At 36.2% G+C, this 22289-nt stretch overlaps 1 protein-coding gene across 5 annotated transcripts in view; it reads right to left on the reverse strand.

Annotated features, from left to right (window-relative positions):
• DACH2 (dachshund family transcription factor 2) overlaps positions 1–16456 on the reverse strand; it is an 890246-nt gene extending 873790 nt beyond the window's left edge. For all 5 annotated transcript variants that reach the window (XM_078064867.1, XM_078064865.1, XM_078064864.1 and 2 more), the window contains exon 1: positions 15735–16456. In XM_078064867.1, the coding sequence (XP_077920993.1) occupies positions 15735–16249 (515 nt within the window). In that variant the 5' untranslated portion in view covers positions 16250–16456. The remainder of the gene's footprint in view (positions 1–15734) is intronic.
• Positions 16457–22289: the final 5833 nt, after the last annotated feature.

Consider the following 22289-nt stretch of genomic DNA (forward strand, 5'->3'; position numbering starts at 1 on the left):
GTATATATATATACAATGGAATATTATCCAGCCATCAAAAAGAATGAAATCTTGCCATTTGCAATGGCAGGGATGGAACTGGAGGGTATTATGCTGAGCAAAATAAGTCAATCACAGAAAGACATGTATCATCTGATCTCACTGATATGAGGAATTCTTAAATCTCAGGAAACAAACTGAGGGTTTCTGAAGTGGTGGGGGTGGGAGGCATGGGGTGGCTGGATGATAGACATTGGGGAGGGTATGTGCTATGGTGAGTGCTATGAATTGTGTAAGACTGTTGAATCACAGACCTGTACCTCTGAAACAAAGAATACATTATATGTTAAAAAAAAGAAGAAGATAGTAGGAAGGGAAAAATGAAGGGGGGAAGTCGGAGGGACAGAGGAACCATGAGAGACTATGGACTCTGAGAAAAAAACTGAGGGTTCTAGAGGGGAGGGGGATGGGGGGATGGGTTAACCTGTTTTTTGTTTTTGTTTTTGTTTTTGTATTAGGTTTCTTTTTTCACATTTTAATACAAAAACAAAAACAAAAAAAAAAAACCATTTCTAGTGGAAAACTGCTGACTGCACAATGCTGTTATGTCTTCCATCTTAATAAAATATAATAACCTCTTGATCCCTGCTTTCAAGCTACTCCCTCCCACCTTGAGTTCTATGCTATCTTTGCCACAAATCCCTGGAAAGAGCTGTCTATACTCTGTCTCTAATTCCTCTCCTTCTATTCTCTCTTAAACAACATGTCACTCAGAATTTTCATCATATTTTTCCACCCATACTGCTCTCAAGATCACCAATGACTTCCATTGTCATATCTAATGGCCATTTTTTTGTCTTCATGGTTTTTTGCTGATTGGCAGTATTTGATATGGTTAATCACTCCTTCTTTTTTGATATACTTTCTTTGCTTAGCTTCGGGACACCATTCTCTCTTGTGGTTTTTGTTTTTTTTTTTCTTTTTCTTTTTCTTTTTTTTTTTTGTCCTATTTCACTGGATTTTCTTTCTCAGGCTTTTGCTAATTCCTCCTCTTCTTCATCATCTTTGACTTGATGTGACTCAGGACTCAGTCTTTGAAACTCTCCTCTTTTCTATTTACAATCACTCCTGTCCTAAATTTATATCTCCTGTCCAGATGTCTCTTCCAAATACCAAACTTCTTTATCCGATGACCACTCTACATCTCTGCTGAAAAGGCAAAAAGATATCTAAAAACTAACAAATATAAAACTGAACTCCTGAACTTTCTCCCCAAATCTGCTCCACCTACAGCCTTCCCCTCCTGAAATGATGGAAACTTAATATTCTCAGTTGCTCATACCAAAACCTTGGAGTTATTCATGACTGTTTTCTTTCTCTCACACTCAGTGTCTAATCCGTCAGGAAGTCCTATTGATTTTACCTTCAAAACCTACCCAGAATCTAATTCTTACTACCCCTACTCTACCACTATGGTCTAAACCACCACCATGTCTCTCCCAGTTCAGTGCAATAGCAACCTGACTGCCTCTACTCTTGCCCCACTTTAATTAAGCCTATTCTCAACCTGCGGCCAGAATGATCCTTTAAAAACCTAAGTCAAATCCTGTTACAGCCTTGCTCAAAACTCTGCAGTGACTCCTCATTTCATTCAAAATTTTTTTTAAAAAATGGCTTAAAAGGCCCTATATGACCCCCACCAATATTACCATTATAATCTTATTCCTACTATTCTTCCCCTCAACTCATTCCACTCCAGCCTCACTAGCCTCCTTACTGTTCCTCAAAACTGCTAGGCATGCTCCTGCTTTAGGGCTTTTGATCAAACTGTTTTCTCAGCCTAGGACACTCTTTCCCCAGATGTGGCTTAACTAACTTCCCTCTCTTTCAAGTCTCTGAACAAAGCTCACATTTTCAACGAGGGCTATAATACCCATTCTATTTAAAACTGCAACCAGCTCCAATTCCCCCCATACCTTTGCCTTACTCTATTTTTTTCCATAGCACTTACCACCTTTGTACAATATAATTGACTTCTTTAGTATGCATATTGTTTGTTGTCTTCCTCCATCCACACTACCATACCCTAGAATATGACCCCTTTCCCAAGAGCAGGGAACTTTATTTTTTTTAAGATTTTATTTATTAATTTGACAGAGAGAGAGAGAGCACAAGTAGGCAGAGTGGCAGGCAGAGGGAGAGGGAGAAGCAGGCTTCCCACTGAGCAGAGAGCTGATGTGGGACTTGATCCCAGGACCCTGGGATCATGACCTGAGCCGAAGGCAGATGCCATCCAGGTGCCCCTAGGTCCCAATTTCATAAATTCCTTCAATATTATGCTTTGATGAACTACTGTCATCTCTATACACTTTCTTGACTTATTATTATTCCTTTCACTTTTCCATTCAAAATGTTAAGTTTTTGTTGGTTCCCAAAACCTTCCTGTACATACATATGGAATTGAGTCACCACCAAGAGTTTAGTTACTGTATTTCTGAAAACATCATCATTAAAAGGCAGCAGGTTCTGCCTGTACTAGATTATATGGCCTTCAGCAATTCACTTTACTTGCCCACATTTCAATTTTCTCACCTAAATTCACGATCAGGTGACCTGCCTCATTGAGTTGCTGTGAGGATAAATGCAGATAGTGTATGAACAAGCTTCGTAGCCTGTGAGCTTCTGCACAAACATAAGGTACTATTGTTCCCCGGAAGCATTATAAGTTTCATTATAACTATAGATGATGCTGATTTAGCATTGAGTGAAAAAAATCTAAATGAGATTAAGTGATCCCCAGAAGTACCATGTCGTAAAATGATCAGCCACCTGTTTATAAAAATTTAGAAATTTCAAAACAAAATTGTAAAAGCAGACTATTCTAATGATCAGATTAAATGAGCTAACATATATGAAAGCACTATATATATTATGTACCAGTATATACATGTAAAGTTTTTACTATTATACTTAGCTAGTAATTTTAAGCTTCCAGATATATTTTCAGGCAGAAGGCATGAAGGAAGTATTTAAACTTTACTGTACTTATTAAATACAAGAATGACAAAAATGCCACTTTGATGTTCTTTAATTCAAATTTTAATGTTCATTAAATAATCTTGAATGCAGTGGTTCAAACTACTTCCTAAAATGCACACTTAGTTACTATTGAATACAATAAAAACTTCACACACATACCCAAAGGCAAAATGTAACCCTTTTAAAAAAATTCACCGTCAACATGTGTTTTAAAAATGCGCTATGGCAAGCTAAAATCAGGCTAACAGACCAGTAATAGTAATGGAACTTACAGAAGAAATATAAATGGATGCTATATAAAATATTTCAGAAATTAAATTAATATTTACTAGCATAGTAAACAAATATTTTAGTGAAAAGATGTATTCAAATATTCTGTTATGGTTTCAAATGCCACCAGCTCACCTCAAATGGAATAATATTTCCACATTTGCCTTTAGTGTTTATATTTTTATTTACAGCTAATATTTTTTATGTTTTCTGTGCCTGTTCATGAATTTGCTTAAAATAACCACTAAAATAAAATGAATGCAATTAAAAGGGATAATTCATTTAAAAACTCTGTCGTGAAAGGCCTTATCAGTCCACACTATACTGCCTACCTGTCATCTATCAGCTAGTTCCTGATCCATTCAATATTTCCATAAGAAATATTTTCTCATCAAGTTTTCTCCACCCTTATTTAGCTTCATTCCTTTGTCCATGCCCAAATGGAACTGTATCAATGTTAACATTAGCCAAATTACGGTCCTCCTATCTTTAAATCAAGAGCCTTCTTAATTGGGGCACCTGGCTGGCTCAGTCAGTGGAACATGAGACTCTTGATCTCAAGGTTGTGGGTTCAAGCCCCACATTGGGTGTAGTGATTGCTTAAAAATAATAAAATCTTTAAACAAAAAAAAGAGAGCCTTCCTAATTGGACAGAAAACTGTAAACTGTTGAGTTCCACTGCGCCTTCTTTGATGGAACGTGAATCCATAAGACAAATACTTTTACATTTTTACCACTAATACAGAAAAAAATATCTAAAAGGGGGATTTCTTGAGTTTTATTTACATTTAAAAACTGAAAGCACTCTTGAAAAAGAAACAATACACAGAAGAGCAATCATTCAGTTCAATGGGAATAAATTGTAAAGAATAAGAAAAGCTTTAGACTCTGGCAACATGGAGATTATGTAAACATCACACAACCTTATGAAAAAGAACATGTCCCTAAAATAATAAAAACCTGCCAGTCTTTTAGTATGACAAGGACAAATCCAAAACAACTGCAAACATAGGAAAGTGGATATACCAAATGTACTCATATCAACTAAGCTCTGGAGCAGTTACTACCCTCTTCAGAGGTCAAGGTGCTCAACATGTGAGCATCATCAAAATGACCATTCTTGCAGGACATGATTGGCATTAAGATTATAATGTTCCATTTTTTTTAAACTGCAAGCTGAAAATCGATTAAATATTCTCATCGTAGAATAGAAACACTTCACAAAAATGACTTAGAGCTATACTCATCAATGTGTTTTAACCCAAAAGCCATGTTTTCTCTGTCAACAAATGCTTGTTTAGCTTGTGGAAGATGGTTATTTAGGGGACCTAAATATAGGAAAGCATGTTAAAATCATCAACTGGCTTCATGCAGTTTTCCAGTTTTTGATCTGCTAATAGTTGTAATGACTACAATATCCATCAAGTATACAGATATTTCCATAGACAACATAAGAATAAATTCAAGCAAAATATACTACTTTAGTTACTCACTAACATGATCCAGTGCACCGCTGTTAGCTATAACATATAAGTTCTATGTCTGCTTATACTTTATTCACTTTAGATATTTTCTATATGAAGCATTTAATTTCAGATTTAATTCAACCTCAGCATGTTTCTGAGTTATCTCTCCTTCCCACCAGTGAATACTCATAAAATATAAATACAATTTAATAGTAGAATAAGCAAAATATATTTAGACAGGTAAATATGCCATAAACGTTTTTAAATGCACTGCAAAGTCTAATTAATGTTACTTTAATTTTCCATAATTTTGAACTGCGTACATCATTTGCTGTTCCTTGCATTAATGTAGGTTAGCTGAGAGTTAACCACATAACAATAAAACTCTACCTATGTAATCTGGAAATAAGAAAAATAAGAATTTGGATAGTTCTTAAGATCACTACTTTCCCCTTGATAAGTATGCTTGTACAGATGAGTAGTATGTACTTATTAAATATTTGTTGAAATGAAGTGACGAAATGACTTGGAAAATACGTTATACATATATGTATACATGTTTATAATATATTATATATGAATATGTATAATATTCATATATTATCAGTTAACATTATATATATACATACATAGTGTGTGTGTATGTTCAAACTGAATATTCTAATTGGCTTATAAAATGAGACCTAAAACTTGTGTACTATGCATAAAATGTACTATGCAGTAAATTTTTTTCTATGAAAAAATTCCCCTTCTGTCTTCCTCAAATAAAAACCTAGAGGCTACTCATAATTTTTTTTACAAAATAAATTTAGAAGTTTAGCAGATCACAGGCTATTTTCAAAGCAGCAGGCTTAATGTTAATATTAAACATTTAATTATACATGTTTGCAAATAATCTTGCAAAGCAAATCAAACTCTAAGCTTGAGGATCTATTTAAAACTAACACAAATGGAAGAAAAAAAAAAAACAAATGGAAGAAAGCTTTTTTACATGGGGACAAACATGTGTTTTAATCCACAGTTGCACATTTTACTACAAAAACATGTCTCACAGAATGACTAATTTTATGAATTTTTAAGGGCTCATATCATAAGGACTCAGCAAATATATGTCAGAGAAAAGATACTAAAGTCAATTAAGTACAGCCATTCTTAAGTAGAAATACCTGTTTTATTCCAATCTCCTCTTGATATGTGTTTTATTTATAACATGAGTAATTCTCTAGATTCATAAAACTAAAATAATTTGTTTTATATCTCAATAACTCTATTTTTAGTTGTAACTTCCTGGTATAATTCTAAAAACTAAAAAAAAAAGCTGTCATTTCCTGATATAACACAAGACAGATATGAGAAAGGAAATTGAAGTATTCAACAATGGATATCTGGCAAAAAATTTGTAATCACAAAGATTTCACAATTTAGCAAATATAACAAAGGGGATATATGGTTTAAGTACCCTAAGCTAAAGACAGCATGGTTCTAGAATGTAAGCTCCATGACAGAAGAGACTGTTGTGTTCATTCTGTTTGCAGCAACTAAAACATTGGCACCACATAATATACTCTACACACACACACACACACACACACACACACACACAAGTTACGACAAATCTAATCATAAGATCAAAATGATTGTAAGGAGGTTTTTATTTTATCTTAATTCCAATAATTAAATTGACAGATTGAGTTTTCCAAATGTCTACAGATTAAAGACAACACTGGAAAAAAGATATTCATGAGGGTCTAACTTATGTCCTGTGGAGAACTGTTTCAGTTGAAGTACTCAAGTTTTTGTAAATAAATTTCCTTGGATTGAATTCAAGAGGGGAACCATATCATACAGTATCCTACCCTATTATTCACAGTATTATATAAAGCAAGTCTTCAGTGTCTATATGGTTATTATCCTTCCAGAAGGATCAAGACCTAACATACATATATAATAATATTTTATGGATGGTCACATTAAAGTTTTTATATAGTTTTTGTGAATTTGGTGTGCTTTAATATGGCCCTAAACTCAACATTCTTAAAATAAGTGCTATGTAAATTGCACCTATGTAGCCTACTACCTAAAGCCATTAAGAGATAGAATAGTCTTAAATGATAATTACGTATGTATTTTTTAAATGTTTTTACTTCAATACAGCAGAGTATCTCACAATTGATACATAATGTAGATAATGCATTTAACAAATATAATAAAAAATAAATTTATCACAATATTGTTTGTGATGCTGTTACTATGCTTTTTTAGACAAATAAGTGAGAGACAGACTTCTTCCAAAATAACTAAAAGCTCAGACTCTAACATATTGCTGTAAGCTATAATGGTTATAACTGTTAATCCAATACACCTTTTATACAAACCCATAAACACATGAGTGGAAAAATAGCACAGATGTTCATCTCTAATGCAATTTCCATTCAATTTCCTAAGTGCGGTCCCTGTGTGCAAACTAGCTTAACGTTATGTTTAGCTTGCAAATTCTTTTAATAAATAATGAATGCAATAAAACTAGGAGATCAATGGCAAGCTGAGAAATCATAAAAAAGCCTTTTGTGTTCAGGCTGTTGCCCATTTCAAACTTTAATCCAGAGACAGATCAATATTACTTTTTTTCTTTTTAACTCATCACATAAATAGCAGTTATACTAAATGTAGCCTAAATGCTGTTACCAGCTAACAGTTGCCAGCAACCTGATAAGATCATTGGACACAATTGCGATTGAATGTTTTATACCTTAACATACACACTACATTATACACTATTAAGCAGTCAACTTGTTTAAGAATAAAATGGTGATACAGCAATGAAAATACCATGTTTCATTATTTTTTTAAATTTCCTGTACTATATATATATATTATTCCAGTAGCATAATTACAAAGTTTTCACCACGATTTGCCCTAATAAAACAAATAATTTTAATGGATCAAAACAGTACACATATATGAGTAGTTTAAACCTCAGGGATCCTAGATGAAAGGAAATTTTACTCTTCAAAATTAATTACACCTGAAAGAACTAAGTTATTCCTTTAAATGGATGGAGGGGGGTACTTCATGTAAATTCATGTTGCACTGAATGTGTCTTGAGATTATCCAGGAAAAAAGTAAATCATAATACTTAGGTATTTGTGTTTCTATTCACAGGCTATAGATAGAAGGGGGGAAAACCCTCTTCTTACCAACTCATTTTGGATAAACATGCATTTTCTGTTTGAATGATCAAAAGTAAACTGTCACTAGGGATGGTGCTGATATCAAATAGTATAAATCTAAATAGCTGAGAATGATTTTATGGTAGTAGGCTTGTCTTATTTATTAATTTTTGCCTATTCATATTAAAGTATCTTCTGTGGGTTTTCACTAAAAGGAAATATCAAGAAGTTACCCTTTCTTTAAAGATATATTTCAGTTCAAAATTCTAATTTCCTATATTAGATTTTGGTAACTTTATATGTATATTTGTGAAAAGTTTATGGCATGATTACAAATGGTTTTATAATGGAATTAAAATTTCAAGATTAGTGTCTTTAATAACTGCATACCTTATGTAACTATTTCCTAGCTTTTCAAAGGAATGGCAATTTGTGCAAAGAATTCTGATGAGGAATAAATGTGTGTGTGTGTGCATGATTGTATTCATTTAACAAATGTGAATTAAGTGCCTAAAATATACACAATATTAGGCTGAATGAAGTTTTGCAATGAATATTACTAAAGTTAAAATTTACTCCTTAGAAATTATTATTATGAATTCAAGGGCTTTTTTTTGTAACAAATTCAGTTCTCTTTTAAGGATATCATTATAGGTAGTGATAAATATGTCAATTTGCTCTTTAGCTATATTATATTCAATTTAGCTATATTATATTCACATTCTCAATGTAATAATTTCACCAATTCTAATATATAAATTTAGCTCTAAAGAAAGATGTGGCAAAAAATTATCATGAAAACATTCCCATGTTTAAAGCAAAATTTGAAAAAATAACTCCTGTACATAATTTTGCTAAACTTCATTATAAACTTCTCTCTAAACTATAGATCATAGCATATATCCTAAGCTTCCCAAATTAGCCTAACTTTGGAGATAAAAATTCTCCTGAAGAATTTGAGACCTCAACAGTATCAATTAACAGTGTTTCCTGTTTTCCTATTCAATAAAGTTAACAAAATTATGATGACAGAATACTGTAAAGGCTGCAAAAAGGAACTACCTCTAAAAGCCGATTTATTTTAATATATATTCTTCAGAAAGTTGAACAAGAGAAAAGTTGAATCTCCTTTTTAAAATTTGTATTTTCAAATATCAGAGATTAACTAAAAAGTTATAACACCCACAACATTCAATTCAAAATATTTCACAATTGACAGAATTGACAGAACTGTTCCTCTCCTAAAACCAAGATAATGAAGCCTTGGGTTAAATGATACAAAGAATGGTCACCACGATATTTAATGCAGGTAGGTAATAAATTTCACTGGAGTTATAATAAAGTTTCTTTTGGTGTGCCTATGCTTTTCTACAGTTTGAGAAATTAAATTATAAAAGTAGCATTTATTGTTACTGAATGATTTACAAATAATTACCCAGAATATAAATAACTGAAATAAACTTTTCTAAGATTTTCAGCTTTACAAAGTGAGGAAATGATGAATATACAGTGGACAGGCTATCTTCTTCCTACTAAAAAGAAATATTAAATCCTGAAGGAGTTCTAAATCCCTTGGTAAGAGTATATTACAGCTACATTAAGCCAACAAGAAGCTTATTAGTAAGGATTTAAAAACTAACACCCTTCTGTAATCAATTTGGATACAGCATTATTCTATTTATAGTGACACTTTCAGTGTGTCCCAATCATATATTACTTATTCTCATTTTTCCTACCATGATTAAATATTAATGTGGGGGGCACTTTTAAGTAGCTACACTGTATTTAGGTTTTAATATATTGATTTCCACCATTTTGGAATAGTTAATATAGCATGAAAATTAAGAATCTTTTTCATAAAGAAACGCATGATTGATTTGATATTTTTCTCTGATCCTCACATAAAATAAAATGAATTTAGTTGTTCTAGCAGAAAATGGAAAAAGGGATGCTGCCACTTTAAAAGCTTCGATCTCTTTGACATTGCTGGCAGTGTATGGGAACATTAATGCATCTGTCATGATAACAAGCTAAGAATAACATCTAGACATCAAACCGAGCAGAGAATCCATCTGAAGTGATTCATTCAGATCTGTCTCATTGATTTATTAAACACAGGGCAACATCTGCAGCCTCACAGAGCCGCTTGGTGAAATTAATGCAAGATCAATTCAAATGGAAAAAAGTGTAAAAGAGATAAATCAAAACACAATTTGCATGCAGTTCCACAATCAGGCTTATTGGGTGCAAATGCTCAATTTCCCTTCCAAAGCAAATGTGTTTAAATGTTGTTTTATTTTTTTAGAATTGTGTGATCTGAAGTGACAGTGAAGTTTTGCAGGTTGAGATGGCGAAAGGGAAGAAAAGGAGGAAAAAAAAATGCTACCACAGACCTTTTGAATATGCAACAAGAATATCATTAATACCTAATTGTTTTGCTTTTAGGGAAAGGTTTGATGTCCTTTCTCCGAAAACAATATTTTCAGTTTTGGTCAATTAGGGTGGTTTTAATACATATTTGAAATGTGTAGAGTAGATAAACCTAAATCATTTGTATCTCTTCGTGCACCAGCACCACATAAAGTGACCCTGAAGATCTAGATTGCCAAATGAAACCTAATATATTGTGATTAAGGTTTCTCACAATTATATTTGCCTGCTAGAAGCACTTTTAAAGCATGTAGGGATTTCATTCAGACAAAATAAGATTACTTAAGAAAGCATCAAATAATTCAGACAATATTTTCTACAGGTATTAAGGGTTTCTTAAAGAACATTAAAACATTAATGTCTGAAGGCCATCACTTCCTAATTATTGGCATACTACACATTGACGGTAATATTACACATAAATATCCAAAGAAATTCTCCATCATATCATGCATCATTTCTTTAATGTAATATCCATCACCTAATAAATGAGTGTTTGGACAAATATTAAATCCAGCTCAGATATTTAGATAAATACAAAAATTGTTGGTTATGCAGAAGTGTACATTTAAAATGAATGTGCATGTGGACATTCTGTGCACTGGCACATGACTAAATCGCTTTAATTATAATCTTGACATCATTCTTCTAATAAAAGAGCAATGACGACTAAGTGACTGCTTTTAATAGACAATTCAAATACCCCCTCATTATCCTATGAAATAAAATGTCTGCCTTTACTGCCCAGAATAATTTCTAAAATCTTCTTATTGTTTCTGCAAATGTTAAGTCATACAAAATATTAGCCCAGGAAAGTGATGCAAGTTCTTCAAAAATTTGGTTTTGTATAACTTTCCTATGAAAAAAAAATCAATTTTCAAAGTAAATTGCTATTCTGTGTGGATTATGAACCATAAAGTCATCGAGTGTGAATACAAAGCCGAAATCATTGAGTACTTACAAAAATTGTATTTCTTGTATTTGAAAGTGGTTTTAAATTGTTTTAAAGTCATAATTCACATAAAGTTATTCTAACATGGATGCCTATTTATGTTCTGTTCACATGGTCAAAATAACAATTAACCACAATTAGATCATTCAAATTTTTAATTTAAAAAACTGAATTTTACTCATTTGAATATATGTTGAATCATGTCTCCAAATACATTTAAATGTTTTCTTAATCATACATTCTTGTTTCTCTAATCATTCATTTAACTATACATAAATGACTGAATAACACTTAATCAGTTGATCCTCAAATGAAATGCCGATCATGAAATCTAACAATGTTACTTTTATATAGTTAGGTAGATAAAAAAAAAAAAAGATAACACTAAAATGTGCTGGCTGATTTTTCACATTTACTGAATACCAATTTTTTAATTCAATATTTTACTGCTGCATTAAACTTTGAAGAATTTAGTAAGGAAAATCCATTGCATGAGAGTGAGATTTTTAGACATTTGCTTTCTGAGTCTGCCTGCTCTGATGTTAAAAACTCCAAGTTTTGCTGCACAAGAAATTAAAAAAAAAAAATCACAGTGCCTTAGCTGGAGGAAAAAAACGATCTAAAACAAGATAACTTTTCCCATTTGGTTCGGGTCTTTTTATCATCATTTTCTTAATAATCCTCAGAAAAATCTCCCTACAATTAGTTTCTGTAGTAAAAAAGCATCAAGGAAAAATATTGCATAGCCCTTTGGAATTGCGGTGATGTAAAGCTTGATTTATTTAACAGAACAATGTATAGTCAAGATTTTTTTTAGTCTTACTATTCTTTAGTAGCTAAGGCAGGTATTATTTTCCAACTTCTTTTATGGGAAGACAAGTTTGAATATTTTGAAAATTAGCTAATAACAAAATAGTTAACATAAAGCACTGCTAGAGTTCTCGTGACTCTCAGTACTTTCAAAGAAACAATCATGTATGTATTTTATTCATTCACCTTTCTTCAGTGCACATTAATAAAAATATGTCCTGAGCCGAATGAATCCAAACACCACTTGGTGGCAATACATTAAGGTCTTCGAAAATGACCAATTTGAAAATGGTCCATTTTGCGTCTTCTGGAATAGTGTAGGAAGCATTTCAAATTAGAATACCCTAAGTCAGGACTTGTACTCTCTCTTAGTTAACTGACAGAGAGAGGAAGAAATGCTTATTATGTAGGAAAATAAAATTGCCAATGACACCATTACAAATAGGCCTTCCATTGAACAATACATTATGGAAATTTATTCATCAGGAGATGAAGATGAATCTCTTTTCTCAAATCAGAATAGCATATAAGAGTTTCCACTCACTGAACATATATATACTTTTTCCTTGCATCCCCCTTTAGCCAGAAGAGCTAAGAAGTCATGAGTCCTCAGTGACAATCCTCCTTAGCCAAGTCTCCATTGATTCACCTCTCATTTCTTTGGGCATCTCTCCAGGCTCTTCTGATCCACCTTTCACCTCCTTTCATAGCATCATTTTGCTCATACCCTACATCTCTTTTCTCTTACTGGCTTCATGTCTCATCTACCTTATTTTGTCTCTCTTGAGTCTCATTCCTATTTACATCCCTCACCTTTCTTTTCACTGACTAGAAAAGTCATAGAGATAATGTTGATCTAAATAATAATTTCACAATTTTATAAAATCACTCAGATGTTGGGAATGATTTAAGGCACACGTTTCTGTAAATAATGTTACCTAAAGTCATAAAGCCTCCATTATAAGCACTATCATATTTTGTAGGTTTTAACAACATGGTTATGAGGGCATTTTGCAGTGACAAAATTCAGTAATGTTATTTTATCATTAACAAGCTTTTCCCCAGATATTGTGGGCTGTTTGTTGTTGTTGTTGTTGTTGTTGTTTTTACTCTCTAGAAACTGCAATATAGGTGTGTTTCTAGTAGTTTTCCTCATCTCCATTCATGGACTGAATTCATAGAATATACTTCATAAATTTTTACAATCATATATTGTAACACTTGTAACACACTTATAGAAAATGCATGTTAATCAATAACATACCCATCAAGAAATAAATGCAAAAGGAGGAATAGGCATCATATCTCATACATATTTCTTCTTATATTCTTAAGATTTCCCTATCATCTTTATACATGCATATACACAAAAGCAATTTAAGACCCCAAAAAAGTTAGCATTGTAAATGCTGTGATAAGGAGTAAATAAAACTTAACTGAATTAAAATAATAACCTAAAAACATATCATAAAATAGGGTCCAAAAAATAGTATAAGAACACCTGCCTCTTGATATAGCGTACTTTATCATTTTTCCCTTCGGTAAGTTGCTCTAATAAAAATTAATTAAAGAAAACTTTCTACTTAGAGGAAAGCATCAAAGTCACATTAAAATACTAATCTATTTATTTTTAAATGAAAGTCATAGATTTTGCTCAAGGATGTGTAAATTAATTATTAAGGTAGGACAAATTTCCTGTGTGTAATAATTGTTCCACTTTAATAATGGCTGTTTGTAAGAGAGAAGAGGGAAGGGAGGGAGGAGGAGAGAGAGGAGGAGGGGGAGAGAGTGAGGGGGGAAAGAAAGGTTTTCAGGTCTGCAATTGTTTAAATGTATCTTTTTGAACTGGCAACACATGAACTAGATGGCCCTCATCTGAAGTCCCTGGTAACTTTCTGAGTTTGTGCATTAGTAAAGTGCTTTGTGGTAAAAATAAGATTTCCTTCCTACTCTTACAACTTATAATTGCTTATTTTATCAAGGGAGCAGTTATCCTTTGTGTTTTAAGACCACCTATCTACCTTAAGAATATTTGATCTAATAAACCAGGTTTGTAAGCCCCAGATATGAATCACCTAGAGGTTCTCATATAAACAGGTTTCTGTTTAATTGCTAGAACACAGGACACTGCTCAAAGTGGGGGAAGAAAGGTTCCTTTGTAAGTTCTGTAGCATTATCTTATTGTAGCAGTCAGCAACAGTTTGTCTACAAGGTGTCAGTATACTTCAACTATACATGGTAATTTGGATTTTACAAGGGATGTTGACAACCGAGTTCCTTTTAGTTGGTAAATCCAGGGTTCTTATGATTTAAAGTTGCATTGTGAGAAAGTCAACCTCTGCAGAAGTTTTCTGCAAAATGATCAACAGTAATGCTGTTTTACAACAAAACCCTTTGCTCCCTTTAACCTGATGATGATTTCTTGGTTTGTATGCCAAATGTGTACATGCCTGACAGATGTTACCTGACTGGAGATGGAATAAACACTACGGGGACTAATTAACAGGTCTTTAAAAAGTCAAATAATCTTGAATATAGTTTATTTTACTTTCTTTTTTAAACTTAGAAACATTGAATACAATTTGCTTATGGACGTACGCCAATGGACATTTATTCTACTGTCATATGAAGGAAGAACACTTACAACAACAGAAGCTGGTCATCATCATTTAAGAAGTCCCCTCTTTGGGGGAAAAGGATCCTTCCAACTGTTTGCCTGGGGAGAAGAGCTGGAAGCATCCTCTCCAACTTCTACATCAACCCTCAACCAGTTCCCAGTCCCAGCGTTTCATGCCCCGCATTGCCCTCTGCAGATGACCTAAAAGGGACGATCCCAGGAAAGTGACATCTGTCGTCGTTCTTTTTAAAAAAATGGGATCCATCGACTTTACTGTATTGTGAACCGGGGGAGCTTTGCATAGCAGGCATATGCACACATCCTCACAGGCTCGCTCTCCCTCACACGCGCGCTCTTGCTCTCTCTCTGTCTCTATGTCTCTGGCTCTGCTCTCTCTCTCTCTCTAAACACACGCACACTCATACACACACCACCACAACCACCACCGTCACACACCCCACGTACTCTAACAACAAACACACAGGATGGGGAACGAATCACCCTCTGGGATGGATTCTAAACTTCCGACCCTCTGCAACCCCCAAATGTTGTGTTCTGGATTTAGCTAGCTTAGTAGCCCAGTTTACAGCTCTGCCAGCCTTCTCCCCTACAAAGTCCCTGGTGTCTGTGTTCAGGAGAAAACCTATTCGACCCGTACGGCCACAAAAGAGGAATGAAAACCACATAGAGAAATTAACAAATAACCAGAAGCAGCCAATAAGCCATGCAATATATGGGCGAAAGGCTGTGAAGTTTCAGTAGAGGACAGCAAACTGAAGTTTGTGCGGGTCTTATCTTAGACCCAAGCCCTGCCACTGAGCAGGGACTAAAAGGGATGGGCAATTAGTCCTTCTAGTCCTCTTTCCCCACCGACTTAGAGCGTGAAGAGTAGAGGCAAGCTAGTTAAAACACTCTGCAAAGTTGGATGAGAGTGATGAAACATACAGAAGAGGGCAAAGTTGGGGGGGGGGGAAGAACAAGCTAAAAAATGAGTATCTCACCTGGCATTGGTGCAATCGGTGAACAAAGTTTCGAAGTCTTTTCTGGTGATGAGTTTGCAGCGGTTCACCCCAGGCTGGATGGCCCCCAGACCGCGGAGGATCCGGACCTGCTCCACAGTACACACCACAGGGGATATGTCCAGTCTCTTCAGCTTGGTGTACACCGTGTGCAACCCTCCCACCAGGTGCTTAAGGAAGAGATCAAAGACTTGCGGCAGGCAAATCAGTTCCTGACCGTCCATCAAGAACGAAGCCACCTTCACACCATGCATGTCGACCATCCTGCACTCGTTGGTGTTAGTGTTGCCGCTGCCTCCGCTGGCTCCACCGATCCCGCCACCCCCGGCGCTGCCGCTGTGGTTATTGGCCATGAAACTGTTGATCATATTAGGGGTGAGACGAGGAGGCTCCCCGGGAGTCGAGTACAAGCTTTCTGCCCGAAATAAGCCCCCTGGGACGCCGGCACCGCTGGAAGTTGCAGAGATCACCGGAGGTGCGGAGACAGCCATGGTCATTCAGTCTCAAACCGTAGGTCTTTGGGCCCTGTTTTCTCGCCCTGTCTCCTCTAGATCTGCTCGCACTCTCTCACAACCTCACTCTCTCGCGCTCTCTCTGGCGCGCTCTGCTCTCTCCAAACTGTTCTCAAGTCTACAGTAGCCCGGCTCACACGCTCACGCTCACCCACCACCCAACGAACAGCTAGTAGCCCGGACGCGCGGCGGTCCAAGAACCCACCCCCAACATACCCCCTTCCGAGACTGGCAGCATACCCCAGCCAATGGACCCCACCCCCTTCGGCTCCCAAGCGCACCGAATGGCTGCTCCCCGCAAGGAGGTGGAGACTCCCTGGCCGGCCTCCCAACTACCTGAGGCCTTTCTGGGTTCGCTGGCGAAGGAGGATGGAGCCCGAGAAGGGGGCGGTATGGTTCCTCCGCTTCTTGCCTAGCAGTCAGACGAGAGAACGGCCAATTATCACGCAGAGCTCTCAAAGTGGCCTAGGCTACAAGCCCCTCCCCCTCCATGCCCCACCAGTGTTGAGGTGGGAACACAAAGCAGGACTCCAAAACATGCCTCTCCGCAACCCTGCGCCACCCTGTACCTGGGTTCAATTCAAGAAAGGGTGGTAGCAGCTCCAATTCCATTTGCATGGTGCTCCCATACTCTGCGGGGCTAAGATAGCTTCGCCCCGCTTCCAGGAGAAAGATTCTAGTGAGTTCCGAAGTACACAGTTCAGGCCACCTAGAGCGCTTAGTGTGAGTTCTCCAATACCCAGCGCACATGGGAACCAGCATCCAAAACCGCACTCAAATCAGAGTTGCAGGTTGCTAACCGGCTCCTGCGCGCTATTAGCAGGCGCAGGGAGCCTGTGATCACTTTGGAAAAACAGGCTGAGGGACTTTGGTTTGCGAGTGGTGGACGGATGCCTCATTTTACAGTACTTCCACCACTGTCCTGGAATAGACTCAGTTTTCTCTGTCTCCATTCCTTAGTTTCAAGATTGTCCTGCCCCATCCCTGGCTAAAATTGATAGGAAAAGTTCCCGTGTGACTCAAAACAGTCATTACAGATATGAGAGAAGAGCAAGCGTTTGCGTTCTTTAATACTGCATTTTCTTCCCTTGTCTATGGGCTTTGATGGTCCGGTAATTAGAGCTCCATGTCCTGCACTGAATCTCAAGATTCCTTTTCCCCCACCTGTCAAGTGCCCCTAAACGTTTGCACTACTAGAGCTTGTGATAAGCAAAATGTCTAGGCAAGGTACATTCCAGGGCAAAGGCATGGTCTTTCCCACACAGCATTTGGCAGTTAAATCACTGTAGCAAAATTGTTTTAAGACTTCTTTTCCAGCTTTTGAGTCCTGAAATCAAGGTATTTCCTTTCTTCTGTTTCTTTCCTTCACAGGCTGTTATTCAGAAAGTGAAATCCATGCTTGGTTTTAACCAATAATATAGCTAAGGCAACTTCTCCAATATCCTTCCAAAATGTAAATAATTCTAGATCCTTGCTGAATTCTATTTAGATCTCCTTGTACTTAGCAGTATCAAAAAGTAGGAGTGGGTGGGCTTCCCCCTCCCCTTAATAAGACCTAAATGTCCTAAATTGGATTTTTCTGCCTCTCTCTTCAACACATTTCTCCTTTTGTCATTTCATCAACCAAGTAGTAAAGAACTACTCTTTGAATCGCTTCATACTTTTACAATTTTTAAAAGATTTATTTTATTATTTATTATTTTAATTATTATGTTCCATTAGCCAACATATAGTAGTACATCATGAGTTTTTGATGTAGTGTTCAACGATTCATTAGTTGCATATAACACCCAGTGCTTTGTTTATTTAGAGGGGGAGAGAGAGAGAGAGAGAGAGAGAGAGCATCAGCAGGAGGGGCAGAGGGAGAGGGAGAGAGAGAATCTCAAGCAGCTCCCTGCTGGGGCTCCATGCGAGCTTGATCTCATTATGCTGAGATCACCACCTGAGCTGAAATGAAGAGTCAGACATTTAACTGACTGTGCCACCCAGGCACCCCTACTGCTACAATTTTAACTGTATGGAGTTAAAATGCTAAGAAGTTGTGATAGTTGCTTTTAGAATACAGTAATAAGTGACTCTAACATAATAGGCTAGAATGCATGCAACCACAAAACACTTTTAAAAGGTATTAAATCATTTTTGGTAGTTTGGTATTGTGGGAAGAAAATATAGAGCAAAAAAGGACAATTGAGAAAGGATATCAGAGGCAGAAAAAGCTGCTAGGGGTTTTCAAAAAGTAATAGAAAAGCACTGACAGAAATGTTTTTATTTACCAGTTTTTAAAAAGATAAATCCTAAATTGTGTTCAACAGGTGTTTTGACAGAAATGGCTATTAAGCTGTTTGTTAATATAACTTACCTCTGATAACTTGTAATTGAAATTTTAGGTAAGTTTGACTTTAAAGAAAGTTGTTTTCTCTTATTTTTTGGGGGGGGAATTCCTCTAAATTCATTAATAATCCTAAGGCCAAGCTACTCCCTATAAATGACTGCACTCACATTATCAAATCCTTTTTATTTGCAAAGTGATGTGGAGTTTTCAGCAATAGGACATTTACACGTATATTATAATGTTTCAAATTTAAGAAATGCTAAAATATAAAAAGGAAAGGTAGAACATTCAGCCTGCAATCACTATTTGCAATACTGAAAAACAAATGCACTTTGACAACTTTAGAAAAGACTCAAACTAGATGTCTTATATGTTTAATGTGATCTATCATATACGTAGTAATATTTTATTTTATTTTATTTTTTAGAGCACAAGTGGGGGGAGGGGCAGAGCGAGAGAGAATCTTAAGCAGGCTCCATGCCCAGCATGGAGCCCAATGTGGGGCTCAATCTCACAACCCTGAGATCACAACCTGAGCTGAAATCAAAAGTTGGATGCTTAACCGACTGAGCCACCCAGGTGCCCCTGTAGTAATATTTTAATTATTACCAGAGATTAAGGTTCAAATTTTAGTAAAAATACTAACGACTAAAATTGGCCATCGATCATTTAAGGGTTAAAGTCCCTTGGAAGCCTGTCCATACACAAAAGACCCTTGGCCTCATTATTTGAATTCCTTCCCATTAGCAGTCCTCTAGAAAATAAACTTGGTAATTGTCTTAAGGGATACTTCTGATTTAAAGATTTAGTCATTTAGATCTAAGAAGCCAGATGTTGTCTCCTTGGGTTTTCTTGATATTTTGATTACTCTCTTTCTATTACTGCTACTACAACTCCTGTTATCTATGCTTTGAGATTGAGATAAATTCCACATGGAGAGTTTGTTTTTATCCCTTTCTGACTTTCATGTCTTCCATAAGTCTAACATATTTCTAAATAAGGCTTGGTTTCTACAAGGCCAGAGGAATCCTTGTGCATCAACACCCTGGAAGTTGGAATTTCATGAAGCACTATAAAATCACAAAAGCTGCAGTAAACAGAGTACCCCTGGGAGATGACTCTCCATGGAGAGAGGCACTGCACCAAAACTAAGAAAAAACTCAAGGTGTATGAATTATTTCCAGACAAGAGCAGATCACCCCAGCAAAGAAGAGAACAAAATTAGTACAGATCTCATATCTCATCAGAACAAATTCTAGATGCCACTATTCCAGTGGAATGATTTGGGGCCTAAGTGTAGCTTCCCACACTCTGAAATGCTGCAGTCTTCCAAGATTTAATTAGCAATTTACATGTTCTCTTAATTCATACTCAATTTGGAGGGGTAGGATGCTCCCTCATGACTTTAGGTCAAATATTCCACTTTGACATTGTCAGTGAGATGCAGATACTATTTTAATTAAAAATAAATAAATATACTGGCAGTCTTATGCAGGATTACAAAATGTCCAGAACCATTTAAAGGAGCTGGTTTTCAGAATGAGCATTCAAACAAAACCCAAGGTAATAAATGGAATTATTTGAAACCCTCAGCCAACTGACATTGCAGCCTTTGATATGGGCTCTAATCAGAACCTCTCAGGAGTCCTCTGAGGTTCATCTTTAGGCAAACAATAGAAGGAAATTGATTACAATTGTCGAATCACTATGTTGTACACCTGAAACTAATATAACCTTGTATGTCAACTATACTTCAATTAAAAAAATTGATTGGGCAAGGCAAAAATGTGAAATGAGAGCATTCCTATAACTGAGAATTTAACTGGCTAAGGCTAAGATATACCCCCATTCAATGGAATATATGTTCCCTTAGGAAACTGGCTATCAAATGACCTTCTATAACATAAATTCTTTTTTCTCATTCCGTTCAGTGTTAAATTGAAGATGAGTTCCAAGGAAGCAAAGATGGAAAAGGGGGATCACTGGAGTAAGAAGGAAGCTGGTCAAAACCCAAGGAGTAACAGTTAAAATCAGATGCTCAGAGGAAAAAATGGACATTTACTAACTGAAATATAAAAAGGATACTCTCAAAGGGTCTCATAAAGTATAAGGACTTGCCAACTTTTAACATATCATACCCGGAACTGCACTGCTCTCGGGGAGAAGGAGATGCTTTAAATTCCATCTATGTCTCTCACTGTATTGTTCCCCTTTAAATTTTAGGCTTTCAAACTGTTCAAATTCAAGCCATTCTAACTTCAGCTGGATTCCCACTGCTACTTAGTATCCTTTTATTCATTTTGTTGACTCCCTGTTGAATTCCCTGCAGCAACTACTCCAGCCCTTTCCTACTATTTGCAAATGCCCATCCCCCTCACTCATCAGCTATCCCTCCCTACTTCTCTATGATTTTACCACAGAATTATTCAGTAGGAGATCCCTCAACCTCCCTTCTCTCCTCCTACAAAGTTTTTTTTCCATATTCTCTCTTATATTCTCCTACTTCCTTCATCCTTCAGAAAATAAAAAGTCTCTACTCCCTTCGCTGATGCTCTTGACCCCTCTTACCTCCTCCAAGTCACTAATCTGGCAATTTTATTCCTACCTCTCTCTTTGGCATCTCCAATACCTCTCCCTCTCTACTTCTTCTTTCCCCATTTATTATTGAAAATGGGCAAGGCCAGGAACCTTAAGGCAAACAAAAAATTTCCTCAACCCTCGGGCTCTCAGCATGGTCTCTGGACCACCAGCATCAGCATTAGTGAGTACTAGATAGAAAAGCAAATTGCTGGACTCTACCCAAGAGCTCCAGAATGGGATTCTCTGGAAGTGAGGCCCAACATGCTGCATTTTAACAAGCCCCGGTGATTCTGATGCAGGTAAAAGTTTGAGACCTACTTGCCCGGGAGTTACCAAACATTCAAGCACTTTTTGAAAATCTACGATTGTTTCTCTTCTTCCTTAACAACAAACTTGCATGCTTTAACCTTTTACTATTTGATTTCTGCTCACCACTTGGCTGAAACTATTTTAACAAAGGTAATTATTGGTCTAAATGCCAAATCCAAAATTATTTTCTAAATCCTCATCCTTTGATATTCTACAGCTTTTTACACCACCGGCATCATTCTTGAACACCTATCCCTTGGCTTTCATGACTCTCCAACAGTCTGTTTCTCCTCTTTCCTACACCCCTTTTCTTTTTCATGTCCTTGCTCTTGACCCTGAAATGTTAAAATTCCTAATGTCTACACTTTTACTTGTGGCAATTGCATCAACTTTCTAGAGTTGCAACAACCACTGCTTTACAGATTACCCCAAATCTTATTCCTAGCTTTCTTTTTTAAAAGATTTTATTTATTTGAGAGAGAGAGAGCGAGCACACAAGCAGGCAGAGGGGCAGAGAGAGAGGAAGAAACAGACTCACCGCTGAGCAGGGAGCCCGATGCGGGGTTCGATCCCAGGACCCTGGGATCATGACCCGAGCCCAAGGCAGACACTTAACAGACCGAGCCACCCAGGAGCCCCTATTTCTAGCTTTCTTCAAACTCTCCTGGAGAATTGGGCATTTCCATTTGGATGTCACATGGTCACCTCAATCTCAGCATGCCCAAAACTGATAATCTTACTTCCTTTAAATCTTTTCTTGTTTTTCATTTCCAATATTTCTTAATGCTGTCTCCATGATGCTAG

This window comes from Halichoerus grypus, chromosome X (genome assembly GCF_964656455.1).
Source record: "Halichoerus grypus chromosome X, mHalGry1.hap1.1, whole genome shotgun sequence".
Lineage (NCBI taxonomy): Eukaryota > Metazoa > Chordata > Mammalia > Carnivora > Phocidae > Halichoerus > Halichoerus grypus.